Raw genomic sequence first — 20,413 nt, 5'->3', positions numbered from 1 at the left:
TGAAACCATCCCTCTCCAGACACGAGCAACAAGCAGCCGACCAATGAGAGAGCAGCTGCTCATCTTGCCCAGACACAGCTGCCTTCAGCTCATTATCCACACAGCAAATGAGGTCCATCAACTGAAAACAAAAGGGGCACAGCCAGTAAATACGTACTCCGAGATGTGATGACTTCAAGGCTGTACGCAGAGACACCTGTGTTTTGCATTCCTTTATAACCCAGCTCCATGTGCAGCTGTGAACTGTTGCTTGAATCTAAATAAAGTGGTGGAAACCAGTCCTGATGGCAGGATGCTCAGCATGCCCGGCTTTGTGTCAAGAACATGACCAAGAACTCGGCTGGAGTGTGCACAATAACGGGAGGTCAAATAGGGAGCACATCAAACAGCCCTGCAGAGTGAAATGTTCAAGGAAATTTCTGTCGTCATCTTCCTTTTATTGCCTTCATTGGCAGAGTTGAGGGGTGACTTGAGCGTATTGATTTCATCACGAATTGTTCTCAAAGGATTAATTGGACGGCATGAAAAAGTGAAAAGAAGGTTTTTATTCCTTTAAAGCAAAGAAGTAGTGACCCACGTGCTGTTTTTCCAGTTATTGTTTTACTTTTCTGTCTTATAAGCTAAGCCTAACTAATATGGTCAGAATATAAGTTCTTACATTCATTTGCTGCTTTGTTCTAGCTTAAAAAATGAAAGCCAAAAAAAAATAAAAAAAAATCTGATTTTAACCAGACAAAATATTAAAAAGTTCAAAAAGTGTGAATACTTTTACAGAACATTATTTTTCCTGATAAGTGGAGATTCCCATCAGTCAGCCCCAGAGTATCACTATCTAATTAACGCCCCTCCAGTGAGAACCACCCATGAAGAATCAGGAGTGAACTGACCCCACCGACTCGCAGGGTCTTTGTGTCTTGATGCCAGGACACCTGTGCTGTCTCTCAGCAGTCAAATTAATAAGCTCTCTCGCTGCAGAAAATGCCTTTCAGGAGTCTGTTAACCCCAGCCAGAGGGAGAGCAGGCAGGGCATAGCCCGCCAAGAAACGGCAATCCTCGACATAATTCAGCTGGGAGGATTTAACCCTCAATCCTCAATGCGGTCAAGACACCTTAGTGATTTGGTGGACCTCATTCAAAATGACTACATAAAAAAAAAAAAAGCTAAAACATAGTAAAAATGCATTCTTTTGAGGAAATAAATACAAAATATTGGGGGGAAATAAAGGGATCCTATTTTTGGCTGATTGTAAGTGATGCAGAGATTGTTAAATTATTTTTTTAAATATCGATATGTATTTACACAAAAGCAATAAATTATTTTGCACTTTAGCTTGCCCCTTTACACAAATATATTAAGCATGCACAGCATGGACGGATCAACTTTTCCTTATACCCACCCAAAAGAGTACACCCTGCAGTTCTTGCTCTCCATCCTGTGGGTTATGCTGAATTTTGGATCGAGGCACACAGCCCAGTCACCAGTGGATGCTCCTGTAGTGGCATCATTGTTAACAATGGAAGCACAGGTTACCTGGATACAAACACAGACACACAATATGTACATGTGACACCAGCTGTCTGTTTGGAACAATTATCAGACTATTTCAAATACTGAAACATTGCAAAAGCCGTATTTGCAAAGCGAAAGCAGGCACCAAATTGGAAATGAGTAATATTGGCTCACTTTTCAGTTTATGTTGTATTAAAATAAAACATCTGTTAACAGATAGGGGAAGAGAACTGATGACTCAATTTATTAAGCACAACTTGCAGAGGCGTGATCTGTGTTAAATTACACAGCATAAATCATCCTATAAAAGTCAACAGTGGCTGTATTAGAGTTAAATTAGTAATGAATCTAATAACTGACTTTATGTGTGTGTATTTGCATGCGCATCGAGTCTTGTCTCCTTTGATTGAACATACTAATATCAACGTTTTGTTGATTTTTTAATTTTATTTATTGCTATAAATGCCTGCAAATGGCTGGAGAATCTGATCATAGCAAATGAAGTGTGACCTCTGGGGTTCGATCTCAATATGTGTAATACTCCACATGATGTACAGCTGGGCTTGGAGCTCAGACATTGACTGACATTTCTTGGTCCTGCAGGGATAAAACAAAAGCAGGAAAGCAAAGACGATCAGAAGGACGTCAAGATTTCAAGGTTTTCATGTTCCACATATGAATTCATTCCTTAAACTATAATGGATCGTTTTTCTTTCTGGCTCTCATGAGAGTCACCAATGTTTTAATACATTAAATACTGGAGACTTTGAAATAAAAACTTACAGGGTGTTTATAAATATGTGTTAAAAACCCTTAAGGAAACATAAAAAAAAAACATGTTAGTCGTAGGTTAGCCGTTTTGCACGTAGCTGAGTTTTTAGCATGAGAGCAGGTTGTTCAAGCGCTCACATGCTGGTCTCTTAGTTCTTCAGCTTCAGTTTGCACAAGGAGGAACCTTGTTGGCTCGCACGTGAGCAAAAGTCTAACTGTCTCACACTAAGCGCAAACACAACAGCATGCCTGGAGATACGTGTGTGTGCGCGTGTGTGTGTGTGTGTTCCTTCGTACTCTGCAGTGTATAATTAGCTTACATTGAACAATCAGTGTTGACATGCAGAAAAATGACTGAGAATGTGGGTGTGATTAGCCCTTTCATAAAAGAAATCGTTTGCAATCTCTTACAGTCACTTGTAAAATCACACCCATTGTTGGCTAAAAACTGACATTTGAAGCCAAATCATGTACGTTTGCATCCCTTTCAAAATTTGAATTTTTTTTTTTTTTTACAGTTTTTGAAAGAGCAGCTTGCTGTGGCCTTAAAGAAATTCCAGTCATATTGTTCAGTGACGGGTCAAGCAGAGAAGCACCAGGTTAGTCAGGCCTCCCTTTCATCTCTACCCTCAGGGTGTCTTTGTCGTACCTAACGCTGGAATAGCCGTGGTCTCGGGAATTACTTGAATTCATTTTTGAATTTTAAACATGCTCCACAATGTCTGACACTGATAATGTGCAGCAACATGGACTGACCTGCTGACTTACGAGCACTGTAAGACAGAAACACCATTTATAAAAAGTCATTTTTTTTTAAAGCTTATTGCTGTAATTGAATACCAAAATTTCTGAGAGCATGAGAGGAAGTGTCCCTGCGGTGTTTGTTGTACGCCTTTCAGAGAACGTTTTCTCTTCTGTGTTTTCCCAGTGCCTGCTTAGATACTGCTGACTGCTATTGATTGGACAGTTGTGTTGCAGGCCATCTCTCAGAGTAGCAGCTCCACCAGACATTGTGTCAGTCAGCATTACAGCCGAGGATGCAGAGGATTCCCGCACAGACTGCTTCCACCCTCGTCTGTCACTGTCGATGACGGACGGCTCCCTTTCACGGCTTCCCACAAAACACACGCTATCTTCCTCCCTCTTCTCGCCATTGTCTCTCCTGCTTTCCCTGCATGCAAATAACCAAAAAGCACCCACTCACACACACACACACACACGCACACACACACCCACGCACACACGAGCTGAATCTGTACTTTGTTGAAGATATAAAGTGATGAGTCTTAGTAATTTGGACCCAGACTCTCTTTGTTCCTGCTGCATTACAAAAGAGAAACAGATAAGATTCCAATTTATCCCCATGACGAATTCATTAAAGTGAAAATGCCAAATTTAGTTTTGGGTGATGAAAACGCAAGTCTTCAAATGGGCTTGGGGTGGGAACAAAGAGAAAAATTATCTCTCGGTGCCACAGGCCTACAGGATTTCTCTTTAATCATGATGCAGAACATCTCTATCGATTTGCTGTAATTAATACTAATATAGAAGAAAAAAAAACAAAACAAACTACAGCATCTCATTGATTCGGTCTGAATAGAGGTGCTGTGAGATCCATCTATGTTGTAATCAATAGAGTAATGAATTACAGTGCACGACCGAGCAAGACAAATAGCTGAGCTGCATATAGAAGAGATCTGAGTGTCACTTAATTGTAGTCTGAGAGGCACAACCTTGTTCTGGCGTTAATTATATGACCTGCTTCTCCTTTAGCGCTAATGTCGCACTCAAATATCTGCGTTAGCAAATAGCTAAAATCAAAGCCGCCGTTTTGTGTTTCTGAAAACCACTATATGCTCTCAGCATTAACGAAATCCCCAGTTTTTAGTCTTCTTCAGGTGACTCAATGGGTTTTCTGTCAGGTTAAATTCTGGACTCTGGCAAGGCCATTAGACTCTCCGTGATGCTAAAAAAACTAAAATTCCTCTTAATCACCTTTCTTGTAGACACCTCCAAGATCAAATTTGGTTTCATCAGACCGTGGCTCATTATCCCACAAGGTTTTAGCTACGGAAGAAAACACTTTTGTCTCGCAACCGTGCTCCTTGTTCCAGATATATGGGGAGTGTAGGAGATTGTTATTCCATGTAGAAGGCAACCATTGTTAGACAGAGTTTCTTGAAGCTCTTTTAGTGTTACTGTCGACCTCGTGGGAACTTCCCTGACAAGTTGCAAACAGATTTTTGCAGGTTTTCATTTTTTCCTTCCAAAACATATGTTTTTTATTTTTTATTTGACTTTCAAAAGACAAATGCCACAACATCCATTCAATATAAGGATATTATAGAACACTTATTTTACTTTAGCAACACATTTTAGTAACATGAAATAGATTATAAAGAGAGTTGCTAAGGTGTGATCATCGATGGGTTAGGGATGTTAGAAATGTTGAATTTTTTGATAGAAGGGTGGTATGTATTTTTGATAAACTGACATGGGTAGCAATGGATTAAGCAGCATTAGTACCTCTAAAAAAGATTGAACAATAGAAAGAATTGAGCAGGGTAAAGCTGGGTCTCCATATTATGCTGCATTGTGTTGTATTAAGAAGTCTGTATTTTATATGCAGTCTTCTTGAATTCAACAAAAAAGGATAAGAGTGTCTCCAGCTGTTAATTGCTGTTATCACTAGAGAATCACGTGTGCATAAAAAAATAAAAACGGCTTCATCCAAGAGAAAATTATTTTAGGCAGCAGTACTTCTTCGACCAATGATTCACCTGTGGGGTGGTGATGTAGCTGAGGAACCTTTTAGCTTCATCCTCCAGAGAGTGGCGCTCACTGGCCCAGGGCTGGAGATTTATACGCCAACGCAGAGCCTGTGGGTAAAAACACAAACATACAATGTGTGTGTTGTGGGGTGGGGGGGGAGGGAAGAGAGAAAAAATATGATTACATAACCTATAAGTGGGGCACGCTCAAGAAATTCACTGCAAGGTGTAGGGGTAAAGCTTGATTATTTCAGGTATCATAACCCACTTGTGCATTATCCACTGATAGAACTGGGTCATAATGTACTCTGAGAGGACGTGCAACTGCACGTACTTAAGTGACAAACTCTCACCATTCGCTACCAATGTTATTTTACTAAAATGATGTCTGGCATTTCTGTGAGTTTACAGTCTTCACAGTCCTTGAACAACTTTTCAACACTTTCCTTTTTTTTTTTTTTTTTTTTCAAATTATAACCACAAACTTCAAAGTACATTTTGTGATTGCATGTGACAGAAAAAAAAACAAAAGGTTGGTGTATAACCGGAAAGTGAAAGGAAAGTGATTCTAGTCATTTAAAGGAATGTGGAAAGTGAGGCTATCCCTGTGCGTCTAGGGTAATTGCCCAATCTTAAGTCTTTCATAGCCTCTAGCAACTTTTGTTCCCCCAGGATTGCCGTGTATTTAGGTAGTTTTCAAGTTTATTGAAAATGATGCAACTGGTTAGGAGTTTAACAGATGAACAGAAGTCCTAGGAAAAGTCTCTCTGGAAAGACCTGATGCAGCTTGATGCTGCAGTTACCACATCCCAGAGAACTGGCAGCGATCTTCTTCATGGCCTGCTTTGTTTCTACTGGAATGTGTCTGTTTATGATTAAAGCAAAGGCTGCGAACCAGTCAACAAACTATAAGAGAAGGAGCAAGTTATGACGTATTAGTTGCTTGCACAATCATTTTCATGAGCCAAGGGTGCATTAGCAGCAGCGGTGTAAATTATCATGTCTTGTTTTACTGTTGCAGACTCCTCCCTTTCTCCTAAAGTGGTGTTTAGATACTGCAGCCCAACTAAAATGTTCTAATGCTTCATATAAATGGTTTGAAATAATCATCCTTGAGATATATCTCACATATTATTTGTGTTTTGTTTAGTTCTGGTCAACATCGTCCAAGGCCAATCACTGCCTGGCGAGGTATATAATCGTCTGCTGGTTAATTCACTTGAGGTGCCTTTCTTGCTTTTCATTCGAAGCACAAAGGCGCATTAAAAGCCATGACACTTTAATCTGTAATCACCTTGAATGCACCGAAACCCTGTGCTCTCTGCTGATAAATTATCTGACAGCCCCATATGTGTCATTTCTTCCTCCAGTGGTGCTGATCTGGAATCTGCCAGGGCACACACAGCCTCAGCTACTAAAGAATTAATGGCTGCAGAACCTTAGCAGCCATTCAGCTTTTTTGGCATTTAGTCTTAAGCTGATCTCCAGACTGTCACATTTCTGAGCCCATGCCACTTGTCGTCTCTCCCTCCCTATCTGCATTTTATCCGTTACCTTTTGTGCTTCTTCCTTTATTAAAATCCTTTCCTTTTCAGCTTATGCAGAAATTGTGTGTCATTGTCTGAACAAGGACACGCTAATGAATTGTTGGAGAAAAACAATCACTGTATCTGGAGCTTTTTTGTTAGACAAATCTATTTGAGCAAAAGATGCTGATATCTATTATGGTTATCTCAAGTTCTAGCCTACTACGAAGGGAAAAAATATCAACGCAATTATTTGAGAAATCCTTTGGTTATAGACTGTTGAGTTGATTAGAAGTGTTAGGATCTTAGGTTGCTTTGGAGTTTGATTTGTTTCTAGTTTCATTATTATTTTGTTAGTTTCTTGTTTTCATTAGATCAGTCTTGTTTCTGTTTTTCTTTAGTTCACTTCATCTTTAGTGATTCCAATTTATTTTTCTTGTGTCTAGTTTTTCCTTGTGCTTTACTTTAACTATGTTCCTTATGCCTGCTCATTCTTTAGTGTTAGATTTAATTCCTAGTCCACTGTGCTCTCCCTTGCCCACTTCACTTTCTCTCTCTCTCTGTCTCTCTCTCTCTCTCTCTCTCTCTCTCTCTCTCTCTATCTTTCTCTCTCTCTCACCCCTCACACCTGCAGTCAGTTAGTCAATCAGCCCAGGTCCATTGTTCCACATTAACTCTCCCCGTACATACACACTTTGGATTCTGTCTTTGCTAGCTTCTCCTGTTATACCCCATTATTTTCCCCCCATTATTTTCCCCCGTTTCTTCCCCATATTCCCTACTGCTGTTTTTTTTTTTTTTTTTTTTTTTTTTTTTATAGCTTTTGTTTTGCCCTGGTTCCCTGTGGTTTTTGTAAGTTTTTTTTTTCATAATTTTTTTCATTGAAAAATTCTTTACCTAGAAGCTGTCTATGCCTCTCTGCATCTGGGTCCACTAACAACCACACAATCATGACAATAAGTGAAGTAAATGTTATAGGAGAAACTGAAACTTCCTTTTTGTGAATACTCAGAGTCCTAAAGAAGCCATAAATATTATTTTTATTTAATGCCTCACCTAAATGTACACAAACTCAGGTTATGTACAACAGTCAGGATTATGAAAACAAGGTTGTGCAAACTGTTTACAGGGTTTACAAAAAACCCTGATGAATGGAATGATTTTGATGATCATTTATTCCAACAGATTTCCTCCAGTCACTGAGCCTAGACAACAAATGCCTGCTATTCATCTTTTCTGAAAATTTTTAATTCGAACTGCAAAAAATATCTGAAATCTGTCTGATACAGCTGACACTGAAATAATCCCTCGGAAAAACAGGAGACGTGAACCATCGGCTCCAAACAGAATTGCTACAAAGAGACGGTCGTAAAGACAGAGGCAGTTGTACAGATGGAGAGTTCATGCATAGGTAGACAAATAACATCCACCTGTCTGCTTTCTGGGAACGCAGAAAGCTCCCCAGGCTTCTCCAAATCTGAGCTGCCCTTTTCATCTGAGTCCTACCTGGACTGCTTAGCTGTCAGATCCTATACATCACTGGAGTACAAGGTTGGAACTGATGAGAGGGCTGCTTTCTGGGACAAATGACTCTTTGCAAGGTTGGAATATAGGGTAAGACACAGTTCAGTAGGTATGGACAGGAAAAGGACAATGAGATTTTCTGATTTGTTTCTGCTTGCAATACATACCTGACAGCAGTTTTGCACTGTAGGAGTCATATTAACCCAACAATTCATCCAAAGCAAATATTCTGTACAGGCGTCAATATTTGAAAATCTTATCCTATATTTATTCAACTGCAAAACTATTACATACTTCTCATCCTAAAGGGCTTATTAGATTATATTTTTGTCCAGGCATGTATTAAACAATGAACGATTATTGTCTTTTATTGACTGAAGAATCGTCGGTGAGCTGTGATGAGGTTTGCTTTAAGACTCCAAGTTCTTTCAAGCAATAACAAGTCATCAGCATCTCTGGAATGAGAGCGATAATGAGCAGCGTTAATAAGAAATGCACCAAACATTACTCAGAGGTGTGATCTGAGCTGTGCTAATTCTGTTATGTTGGCGTTAAATGCCCTAAATAATCACAATTAGGAATCAGCGAAGGTAGAAAACCTTTGCACATCGAACACAAATTACACATAAGTGGCAGTGGAAATGGAATACCAAGAAGCAAAATTGTCAATAGTGTTTTCCACAAAGTTTGTTTGATTGAAACCATAAAAAAAATTACAGGCTTAATTTGATATTAGGAAGGTGAGGGTACTCAAATTAAACATTTACAGATATGAGCTTCGGGAAGACATATGTCAAAGGAGGTGCAGCGAGACATTCAGAAGAAATTCAGAGGAAATGAAACATCTTAAAGATCAACTGAGACGGTGGTGATAAATTGAGCTTTGGGGGCATGGTAACTATGACGACCAAAACGAACAATGTGCCAGCTCGAGAACATCAATCAGAGTAAGTACTCACTGTAGGACTTTCCCAATGAAAAAATGTGACAGACCAACACAATGTACAGCAGGACTGAAAAGTAGGGGAAAAATTATGTTTTTGGTAATTCTGCAAATAAAAGCCATAAAATCGGGCTGTAAAAATATTGTAGATTTCAGAGGTTGGCCAGGTCTTCAAAACGTACTTTTCTGTGTGATTTGTCCTGTTCTTGTATTTATGTCTTCTCTTTTATCTTGTTTTTGAGAAAGTGTTGCTCATAAAAGTTTTTATATGTTTTGGAGTGGTGCGGTTAAGTCTTTACCTTTTGGTAAGTGCTTGGCGTGAAAAACCTCTTTCCATTGGACCAATGCAGAATTTATCTACAGTTACACCTATTCTGGCAATAGTTATTTATTTATATGTTAAAACATTTCAATAAACCATATTCTTGGTAATTTCACCGGTCAACGTTACTTTTATAATACTGTGTAATCTGAAAACTTGTACAGAAAGATACTTCGTCTCTCTTCTTTGCATGTTAAATATTAAATAAACATGGAATCTGGCCTTCTGCTCAATTTGCATGTTTGGATGAAGCTGTTTTTGGATGTGTGCCTTAGAGCCTGGGTGTGCAAAAGGTGTGAGAAGCTAGGCCAAGCATGAATAATTCCCCAGAGACAGAAGGACGGATGAGTGAACATGAGAAGGCCGGATAAAACAAGACAGGACTGTTTGCCTCAACGTAGCAGGCGGCTAAAAAAAAAGAAGGGAGAAAGGTGAGAGGTGGGGCTAAAAATAAACAAGACCATGTTGAACGCAGAAAGTCTGTGAAGAGAATGATTTCTGTTGCTGGTTGTGGACCTACGCCAATGAATAAAAAAATCCCCTACGATAATGTAGGATCGGCGAAATTGAAGGGACAAAATCAATGCTTGCGTAAACAAATTTATACCACTGAGTCAAACCGTGTGCCGAATCAAGCCACAGGTGAGTTGAGTTTAGCAGGTTGGAAAGAATAAAACAGGGAGTGCTGCCAAATCTGCTCTGTGAAATGGTTCGGAGCCAGAAAGGGGGAGGGCTCAGAACCCCTGCTCGTTTTTGGCACTTCTGTTCCCATCACTGTCCAGATGCTTTTTGTAAAACATGGCCAAGCTGCACTGTTCGGACAGCGGTCTGTAACCTTAATCATCAAAGGAGTGTTTTTTGGCCCTCTCACGGTCTGTCTAGAGTAAATGCCTCTCTGACTCATACTAGGCACATAGGAAGACATCTGTTCAAGAGGGTGAGCAAATTAGGAAGCCATTTTTACACAGAACTAGTTTCTATTAAAGAAAAACTTTCTGAGAGAATGTTAATGCTTAAGACTTTGCCAACAGCTGACAGAATGTCAGTGCTCGAAGAACCTATTTTTAATGCTTGTTATTATTTGGTAACAATAAAGTAACATTCAACAGCTTGACATACCAACTTTAGTAATATGTGCGGAAATGGATATTATGTAACAAAAAAAATGGTTCATCGATCACATTTTTTATGCATGTCTCTAACTAATGTAGTGGAAATGTAAAATTAGAGGAAAACAGTTTCTCCTTCTGAAATGTTGTGAAGGGAAACAACTGAACCCTAATTATGACACAGAAATATATCAGACAGGAAGAAAGATGCAGTGGGAAAAGATATGATTATTTACTCTCAAGCTGTCCTGAAAGATGCTTATTAATCATAATATAATATATACTATGTTTTAGTTTTTTTAATTAAGGTTGCAGTGGTTTTTGATTCTGTTGGATTCTGCTGAAACTCATAATATAAAAACGACAACAGTTTTCTTTAGCATGTATTGTTTTCAAACTATATATTTTTAACAAATATTCTTATTAGTAGACAGGTCTTAACTGTTTTTCAATGACAGCCGGTGAAAGCTCTTAGTTGTCTGCACTGTAGGCAGCTCTGAACCTTTAGTATTGTCGTTCATGTGTATACATAAAAAATGCGTAACATATCAGCCTTCTAAGATCAACTTTTTTGACTCATTTAGGTGATTTAGAGCCTGGGTGTCAAACCATATATGATTCTGCATTGTGCAACATCACGGCAGGCCTGACTCATCAGCCTATTCCAGCTCACTGTCTCTCATTGAGTTGAAGAGCTCATGGGATGTAAGGGAATTAAATCAGGGGATTATGATGATCTTTTTTTTTTCTTATGAAAGGCAGTAATCCTGAAAACGTTAATCTCAAAAGAACAGAAAGATTGTGAAGGGCCGAAGAAGTGAATGAAATGCAGACTAGATGGGAAGGAGAATACAGGGATAGTTCGAAAGGAGAAAGAGCAACTGCTGCTTCTCTTCTTACGAACGTCTAACATACACACAGAGAATATGTGTAAAAGGGAGAGCTTGAAAAATGTCACATCTGAAAAGATCTCAGCTAAATAATGTGGGGTTAGGGCCAGCATGAGTATTTTTGGTCATCTAGTCTTGCTTCGGTGAAACAAGACTTCTGCAAGTTAAAATGGAAACAAGGATAACTGACAAAAATCTTTTCCATTGGATTAAATTAAAACTAAAATGGAGAGTGACAAGAAGAAAAATGATGTAGGAGCACTATTTTAATTCAATCCACCTCTGTCTTATAGGTAATTTGGTCATGGTTCATCATTATTTATTATTATTTTTTTTTTTACCAGAACTGGAATCCCCACTTCCATTTAAAACATAACATACTGACATGTGTAGTGCTTTTATTAAAGACTATGAATAAATCTATATTCTGAAACTTAACCTTTGCTTGCTGTTCCTGATTACATAGAAGCTGCTATTTTCACTGCAGCTGAGACAGATTCTACAGAAACTTAGAAGATATCAATTAAAAACTACAAGGAGCTATTGCTTCAGACTCACTAGACTTTTTTCTTTTGGACACTATTCTCTGTTATATTGACAAATAGCTTTATAGAGGGTGTTGTTACTGGTTTTCATAATTTGTGATGCCAAGGACGCTGCTTTGTTCTTAGAAATTATTAATCACTAATATAACGGTTTTTCCAAGAAGTTTTATCATTCTAGTGTTTGAGGAACATTTCATGCTAAGACAATGACTCTTATTTTGCAGACCTATGAGGTACTTCACGGTGCTGTTTGCTCTCTAGAATGTTTCATTCAACGCTGTCCCGTGTACTTGTGACATAATGCGTGTGCTTTTTGTGCTTGCAAGTTTAAAACTGTCATTTTCTAAGCAGAAAAAAAATCAAATAGAATAACCCAAAGAAGTCAAAATTGCAACATGGAAAGATAAAGATCCCCTTGCAACCTTGAGATAAGTTTCCAATATGGCTTCCACATGTATGAAAGTTTGTCAAAGCTGCAGGAATAAACATTTTCTGATTCTGTTAGAAAATCTTTGTTTGTTTGCTATCATCTTGTATTGCAGTTAGCACCAGCACACACACACACACACACACACACACAAAAAAACAAAAACATTTAGATCCCAGTGATCCCAGTGTTTCTATAACCAGCAACAGAATGGATTTGATGCTATACCCAGGTCTGTCTTCCTATGTCCGAGACAAAATGAAGATAACAATAATACAGCCACCTGTTCACTGAACACACACCTTTACACTGGTACATTCAAGTATATTCAATCGAAGCTAGTCTCCATGCTTGTTGCATGAACTTAAATCTCTAGCTTTTGCCTTTAAAGCATAGTTCAGTTCATATCATTGACCCTGTGCTCATAGACACGTTCATATATGTACAATTAGACACATGAGATGCGACTCATCGCAGCATTGAACCGAATGCTTCCATGCCAGATGCAAAAATATGATAAAAATGAACCAAGCTGCTATTGAGAAGCTGTTCTGCCCTCATTGGATCTGTTATAAATCGGGCCTTCTTGGCCAGCATCTCTTGAGACAGATGGGGGTCTTATTGTTACCACTGTGCATCCCTGCCTGCAAAGCTTTCTACTCAAGTGTTTGCTCAGCTTCCTGGAAAATATCCCAGCTATGAGATCTGTCTTTGATGCCTTGTTGGGAAGAGCAGAGGGAGCACGCTGAGCACCATCTGACACTTACTTCCTGAAAAGGAGCTGAAAACAGAGATCGTGTCACAGACTGACAGCCAGACGGACCGACCGAAGGAGGCATGTAGAGTCAGCGCACGTCTCATTTTGTTACCGCATCCACTTTAGTTTTTTTTTTTTTTTTTTTTTTTCACAATATGTCTTGCATTTTTACATGGATTGCTGCAGCAATTGTAAATAAACATCGAAAGCGGCAGCAGTGGTGTTCAGTAAGTCATTACATGAGAAAATGTTTTCTTTGGTGTACTTAGTATCAAGCTGTGGTTTCTCTAACAGCACTCAGCTGGTGTTTTCCTACCATATGTCAATTAGTCTCATATTACTTACTGTCAATCTGATTACATAAAAGGCAGCACATATAGGATGCAGATTAGAAACATCTAATTTGTTTTCAAAAATAGACCGAACAGATTTAATTGAAGACGTCTTCATCAGTTACTCTCGGCTGTCTGATTTATTTTAATCGTATATTTATTAAGCCTGTTGGGGTGCCTCGCTTTGATGTCTTTTATTATGAAATACAAGCTAAGTGTTTGTATGAGCTGTGTGTCTGTAGCTAATTAATAAAGTCAGATTTCTCATGTGAGTTTTATCCATCTAGAATTGTGATATTGAACTGTTTTTTTTTTGTTGTTTGTTTTTTTGTTGACTTTCTTGTTTTAGAGTGGCTAACTTCTCTAAAATACCACAACTGCTCCCCGAGGAATCCAAGCTTACCACTATATTACCACACTTTACCATCACCTTTCTGAATCAGACACATTGTTATGTTGGTCATGCAGTGTTACTACTTCTTCGTTTGCTTTGTGCAGCTTGGCTAACTCAGCTTTCACACTTTACATTATCTCTCTTTTGAGGTCGAGAAATGATTCACTCCTAATGAGATCCCCGACAATCCGTCTTTTACATCGCTGTGAAGTAATTTAGATACGCTGGCGGAGCCTGTTTAATCTCAATCCAGATTTAGTGAAGGCCATTGCAAATCATTCACCATGGAACACATTAGTGCATGTGGAGGGTAGAGCATATATAACCACGAGTCTTTTTTTTTTTTTTTTTGGCCAGCTGTTGTTCGAAAAAGTTAAAGGCAGAAAGCTGCACTGGAGGAGCTTGTGCAGCTTGTTTCTGCTCTCTCTCTTTCCAATAGCTGCAAGAGCAAAATTACATCATTCTGGTTTTACAGATCAGGTTTGTGCATTTTTGCAACTTGTTTTTTGATGGATTTTCTGGGTAGAATTATTTTCTTGAGTGCAGTTAGAGAAATATGAAGTGGTTGTGCTGCAGAGACTTGTGGGAGGGACTCCTGAAGAGTCCTGTCCTTCGGTTGTTAATAATGAAATGTTTTTGCACACATTTTTTGGGTGATTAGGAGTGACCTCAAAAACTGTCAAAATCAGGTAGAGTGGGTGATGATATGAACCTAGGGAAAAATGGGATTAGACAAAGAAAACCCAATAAAACTTAAACTTTGTAATAAAATCAGCAAACTATGCTGAGTGTTTCAAGCTGAAAACAAGGCACAGTTGTTAGCCTGCAAAGAAAACAAGGTGTTTGTATGATTTCACAGCGTCTTCCCAGGAAGAGTGGTTATAAAAAGTTAGATCATTTAAAAAGTATAGAAGTTTTAAATAGCAAAAGCAGTCCTGCAAGTCCTACAAGAGCTGAACATTTTAATGTTTGAATGCCTGAAATAGCAAAACAATCGCAGTAGCTTTAAAGGCTTTAAGATTATTTGAAGGGAAATCTTTCTTGATGGAAGTCAAACACCAATGAATGCAGACTGTTTCAAAAAATAAAATCCTGCTTTCCTGACATAATGACCTGGAGGAGGAAATGATGTTTTGTGTGTTTTTTTAAAATAAATTACCATTACATTTGTTATGAGAGGAACTGAGGCCTCCAAATGTCAATGTTCTCTTTCATATGAAGGGAGAAAGAGGCCCAGAACTTTCTGGAATGTCTCAGACAAGGCGGATATGTCTGAAGGGAGCATTGTGCGATCTGGACTCTGGATCTGACAGCTTAACCCTTTCCCTCCTGCGGTCAGTTTTATGTCTTAGCAGTTAGCATACATGATAAACCAACTGTTCCTTAATGTGGGCACAAAGCCTTTTGTTTTCCCGCTGGAAGCATCTGGTTGTGATTAGCAATAATGAAAAGGTTACAGTTTTTCCATGTACAAGATGAAAATCATGCTTAGCCTCAGAAAGTCACACTTTGAGCTCTTTCTGTAAGCCTTGCAGAGAGAGAGAGAGAGAGATTAATTGATTAACTGAAAGCTTTCTTTGTGCTGCTCCAGCCCCCGTAACTCGGCACAAATTATTTTCCGATCATCTCTTGGTCAATGAATATTGAGTAAACATATAAGAACAAAGTTAAAAATAAATTTGCACATCACTATGAGGAAACATACTTAATCCCTATATGTACAAATGGAAAAATACACTGACAAGATGCATATTTGTTGTTTAGTTGGGCGTAGTTGGGGATTTAGGCCCAGTTTGTAGATACTAAATTTTTTAAAAATGACCTCAGAAAGACAAAAAGTAACCCTGTGTGAAAAAGTATTTTTCCCAATAAAACCGATAATTGCTTGTGGCAATTGTTGGATTTATTGGTTAATTTGTGGCAACGTCTGCCATGAAGCGTCTCCAATAACTGAAAATTATTCTTTCTAATAGTTGTGGAGGAATTTTAGCCCACTTAGAATTATTTCAGTTAAGTGTCCTGAAGGGGTTTTAACATTAAATGTCCTATTTAATTACAATTTGGCTAGGCTTAGAGGAGTTAGATGCTGAAATGACAACTGCCATATTTAACTAATTAACAAAGCAACATTGGTATTCGATTGGGTTATCTTTGTATCATGAAAATGTACAGACTGCTATTTGAGCCAATTAGCTTTGGGTTATTGCCATGTTAAAGACCCACAAATGATCTGCCTTAAAGAGTTTCCATCCATTTTCTGAACACCCTTGTCCCTCAGTGGGGTCGGGAGGGGTGCTGGTGCCTATCTCCAGCTAACGTTCCAGGCAAGAGGCGGGGTACATCCTGGACAGGTCGCCAGTCTGTCGCAGGGCAACACAGAGACACACAACCATGCACACACACACACACACTCACACCTAGGGGCAATTGTAGACAGACCAATTAACCTAACAGTCATGTTTTTTGGACTGTGGGAGGAAACCGGAGTACCTGGAGAAAACCCATGCATGCACAGGGAGAACATGCAAACTCCATGCAGAAAGACCGGGGCTGGGAATCGAACCCAGAACCTTCTTGCTGCACGGCAACAGCTCTACCAACTGCGCCACTGTGCAGCCCCTTAAAGAGTTTCAACTGAAAAAAAAAACAAACAAAAACCTCTTTTCCAAGATTTTAAACTCTGTAGCCCTGTTTATTTATGCGGTTTTTTTTTTTGCTGATCAGAGAGACAAACCTTTCCCTATCACCTGCTGTATATTTCTCCAAAGAAATACTCCAGATATTTATTTTCTTTCTTTAAAGATAATATAGTTACTGTCAAATTGAGCAAGGTGCAAAGATGTTTACAATCATTCATGCAAGAGCTTCATCGAGAAGAATTTTCACAGGCACAACATTTTTGTTATGTAGCTTACAGAAAACAAAACAAAACAAACATAAAAAAAAACAACAGAGAATGAGAATTAAATTTATCTTAAAAGCATAGAAAAAAGCTCAGCCTAACAGTTTAATTGTAGCAAGCACCTGTAGTTAGCATGTCATTTCAGAGCAGGGAGGGAGAGTTTGACCCAGGCGACATGTCTGGATTCTAAGCCACTGATTTCTTGTGACTCCCTGCTTCCCAATAATGTCTGCAAACTAACTCCAGTCACACCTTTGGGATTAGATAAGTCAACGTCTCTCATTCTTTTCTAATAGCCCCCTCTCTACCCCGATCAGTCTTTGCAGAGTGAAGTCTTTTAGTGCCAGGACAAATGGTCACTGGGTTTCTGTTTTATAAATTCCACTAGGAGCTCACATGGCTGCTGGACTGTTACACTCAGTCCACAGCAATCTATTTCAGGAGAACTCTGGCACAATGGCAATGATGCTGTTGCTAGTTAAAAAAAAAAAAAAATATATATATATATATATATATATATATATATATATATATATATATATATATATATATATATATATATATATATATATATATATATATATATATATATACATATATATATATATATATATATAGCAATAGTTCTTCAAAAAGAAAAATGGATTCAAATTTGATAAAAATGAAAATCTGCTGATTAAAATGCTCATTGTTTTTTTTTTTTACATAAGTTAAAATAATTCAAATCATTTTCCTAAACGTGTCCTCCCATCTTTACAAACACGGCTGAGGCACTGAATGACATTCGCTCATTACATCACTACATGATCATTTCAGTGGGCTGTCACTATTTTCCATGTCAGAATGTGGAAAGGCTGTCTCAAAGAATCCACGGTTTCACTTCGGTTCGTACTTCTGATCTCTGCGCTGCCCGTCATTGGCCTTTGAAGTTCAGCGCATTTGACATGCGAATGGCATTTGGCTTATCTGGAAGAAATCTCAGGGAAAGAATTCATTTGGAAAATAAAAAAAACAACAAAAAAAACTTTACAGTGTCCACATACTTGCAGTGCTTTTTCTGCGAGATAAGAGTCATGGCAGTGAATGCATTTCAAAGGTTCTTATGTGAAGAAAATCAAGATTGATAAAAGATTTTTATTGATAGATTGTGAAGCGAGTGTCATAGAAGAAGCTGTAAATTAAGTCAAATATGTAGAACAAAAGGGTAACACTTCATTTGAAGGGGTGTGCATAATACTGACATGACACTGTCATAAACATGACATAACACATGTCATGAACATAAAGAAGTTTTTATGAATGTTTATGACTGTTGTCATGAAGTGTCATTCGGTAAATAATGACACTTTTAATGCAAAGTTGTTCTAAAAGTTGTATTAAAAGTCCATTAAAAGTGCCAACTTTGTATGATTTTGTAAATTATGATAATTTAATGCGAAGTTGGTATGTCAGTCTTATGCACACCCCTTCAAATAAAGTGTTACCAAATGTGGTAGAACTAAATGTTCTAGGAACAGTTAGTTCTTTGCAACACGTGTGTAATTGCAAAGCTTTTTTTTTTTTTTTTTTCCAGATGAGTTAAACTACTTTGTATGAGAGAGCAGAAACATTCTGTCATTCAAGATGGACAAATAAGTCATTTTTAGAAATGTTTTAGACTGTAAGTAGATTTCATACTAATGGTGTTGTTGAGAAAACAAAATACAGAGAATCAAAACACTCTGCAGCATCCAAGAAGACAAAGAATCAACTCAGTGCAGCACGCTACACGATGCAGGAAACGCTGGAGTGGAACAACGCTTATCTATTCAATCACTGTGGCATCTAGCATCTGACTTCCTATCTGGCATTATCAATTTAAAAATCCATGACAGGCTGGTTCTCCTTTTTCTCCTCTTTCATTTGCAACCGTTCTCATTTTGAGGCTTCAAACACAACTGTTGCTTTTTGTCATATCACCACCACCACCTTCAATGTTTTGCATCAAATTTTTACGTGACAGAGCAAGACGAAGTAGGGCACAAATTGTGGAAAACGGTACATCGTTTTTCAAATTGTATTCAAGTCAAACACTAAAGAGTGAAATATGTTTTTATTCAGCCCACTTAATTGTGCAATTTAAAAGGAGCTGCAGAGATTCTCAGCTCAGCTGACAGAATCTACTGACTGGACAGCTAGTTGTGCACTTCTCAAAGCCCTCGTTGAAAAGAAGCTTGAATATGTCTTTTTACAGCGTTTATCACATTAAAATCGTCCATCCAGTCATTCTCTGTACACAGCCAAGATAAAGGAGTGACCTTAGAAGCTGTTTGTCATTAGAGGCTGGACTTAAATCCAACTAAGCATTTCTGAAAAGAGCTGAAAATGCGTGTCTGTTGACGCTTCCCATCTAACCAGACTGAGCTAATGAAGCTCTGCAGAGAAGAATGGAAGAAGCTGGAACAGGTGCAATACTAACGGAAATGAGAAAAAGAATAAAACTTCCAAATGCAATAATAGCTTATAGGTTAGATACAAACTTAAATTTAGTTATCGGTGACTCAGAATCTCTGCCCCACTGACAGAAATCAAATCCACCAATGAGCAGAAAGGGGATGACGAGCTGCTGAGACAAAGGTGAGGCTCTGCAGGAGGTTGTCAGTGTTGAAGCTGCTCATACTTTCGTTGGGGTTGTCGTTGCTTTGATCCAGGATACGGTTTTTTGGAGAGAAAGGAAGACCAAATAAAACAGACGCAACTGGCAGCCAGATTTTACGTGATGAAATGCAGAAGATCTGGAAGAGCTTAAGCATTTCTCGTATTTACAACAGTGGTGTACTTGCTGAAAATCACCGCCAAAAGAATTTCATTGGGTTATTCTACGATGATATCTACTATCATTAATCAGCTACTTCACAGCTTCTAGAGCCATTTTTATTCCTCATGTCTACCTATGCGTCGTGTATCCAGCTGTATATTTGTCTCCACCAGACGGTACTGCGGGCATTTAAATGTACACGCAAATACAGTCTCTCTTGTTTCTTTTGGTCCTCACTTCCCCCATCCAACCAGGGAAAAGGACGCATCTCTATACCTGCTGTTGGCAGAAAGTGACAGCAGTGCAGACAAGGAAAGCAAAGGCCCTTAAATCAAGATGTCATGTGGTCACTTCTCGTGACCCTTGAAGCTTCCCAGCAGCTGTTTCCTTTCAGGCTAGTGTTTCATTCAGACCAGGAGAAATCCACTGGAGTGTGTAGGCACCATATTTTCTGAGTGTGTCATTGTGTGTGTGTGTGTGTGTGTGTGTGTCTGCAACGTTAGGGCAGCACTCTGTTTATTACTGTATTAAAGTCAGCGGCTGAGTCATCAGTCTATGCTTGAGCTGCTCTTCTCTTTTGCCGTCTCTTCCGCTCCCTTCCTCTCTGTTGTTGTCGCTGCTGTTGGGGCCAGCACATCTCATGTTTGTCTATAACGTCCCGACTCATCCCTCTCATCTTTCCCGAGTGTTTAAGAACGCCCATGTGAAGTAAATGATTAAAGAAGACGTGTTTCCATTTACTTGGCTGTCTGACAGCTGAGAGAATAGATTTCCTCGAGACTGCTTTTCTCGAAAACGAACCCCCTAGCAGTCTCTTTTAAACACACACACACGCACGCACACACACACACACACACACACACACACACACACACACACACACACACACACAC

General features: G+C 38.7%; 1 protein-coding gene across 1 annotated transcript in view; it reads right to left on the bottom strand.

The window, feature by feature from the left end:
- LOC103135080 (methyltransferase-like protein 24) overlaps positions 1–20,413 on the bottom strand; it is a 35,582-nt gene that overhangs the window by 10,140 nt on the left and 5,029 nt on the right. Inside the window, exons 2-3 of the mRNA XM_007547677.2 lie at positions 5,062–5,160; positions 1,398–1,531 (exon numbers count right to left, since the gene is read on the bottom strand). Of these exons, the coding sequence (XP_007547739.1) occupies positions 1,398–1,531; positions 5,062–5,160 (233 nt within the window). The remainder of the gene's footprint in view (positions 1–1,397; positions 1,532–5,061; positions 5,161–20,413) is intronic.

This window comes from Poecilia formosa, unplaced genomic scaffold (genome assembly GCF_000485575.1).
Source record: "Poecilia formosa unplaced genomic scaffold, Poecilia_formosa-5.1.2 Scaffold1, whole genome shotgun sequence".
NCBI classification, from domain to species: Eukaryota; Metazoa; Chordata; class Actinopteri; order Cyprinodontiformes; family Poeciliidae; genus Poecilia; species Poecilia formosa.
This window is presented reverse-complemented; position numbering and strand designations above follow the sequence as displayed.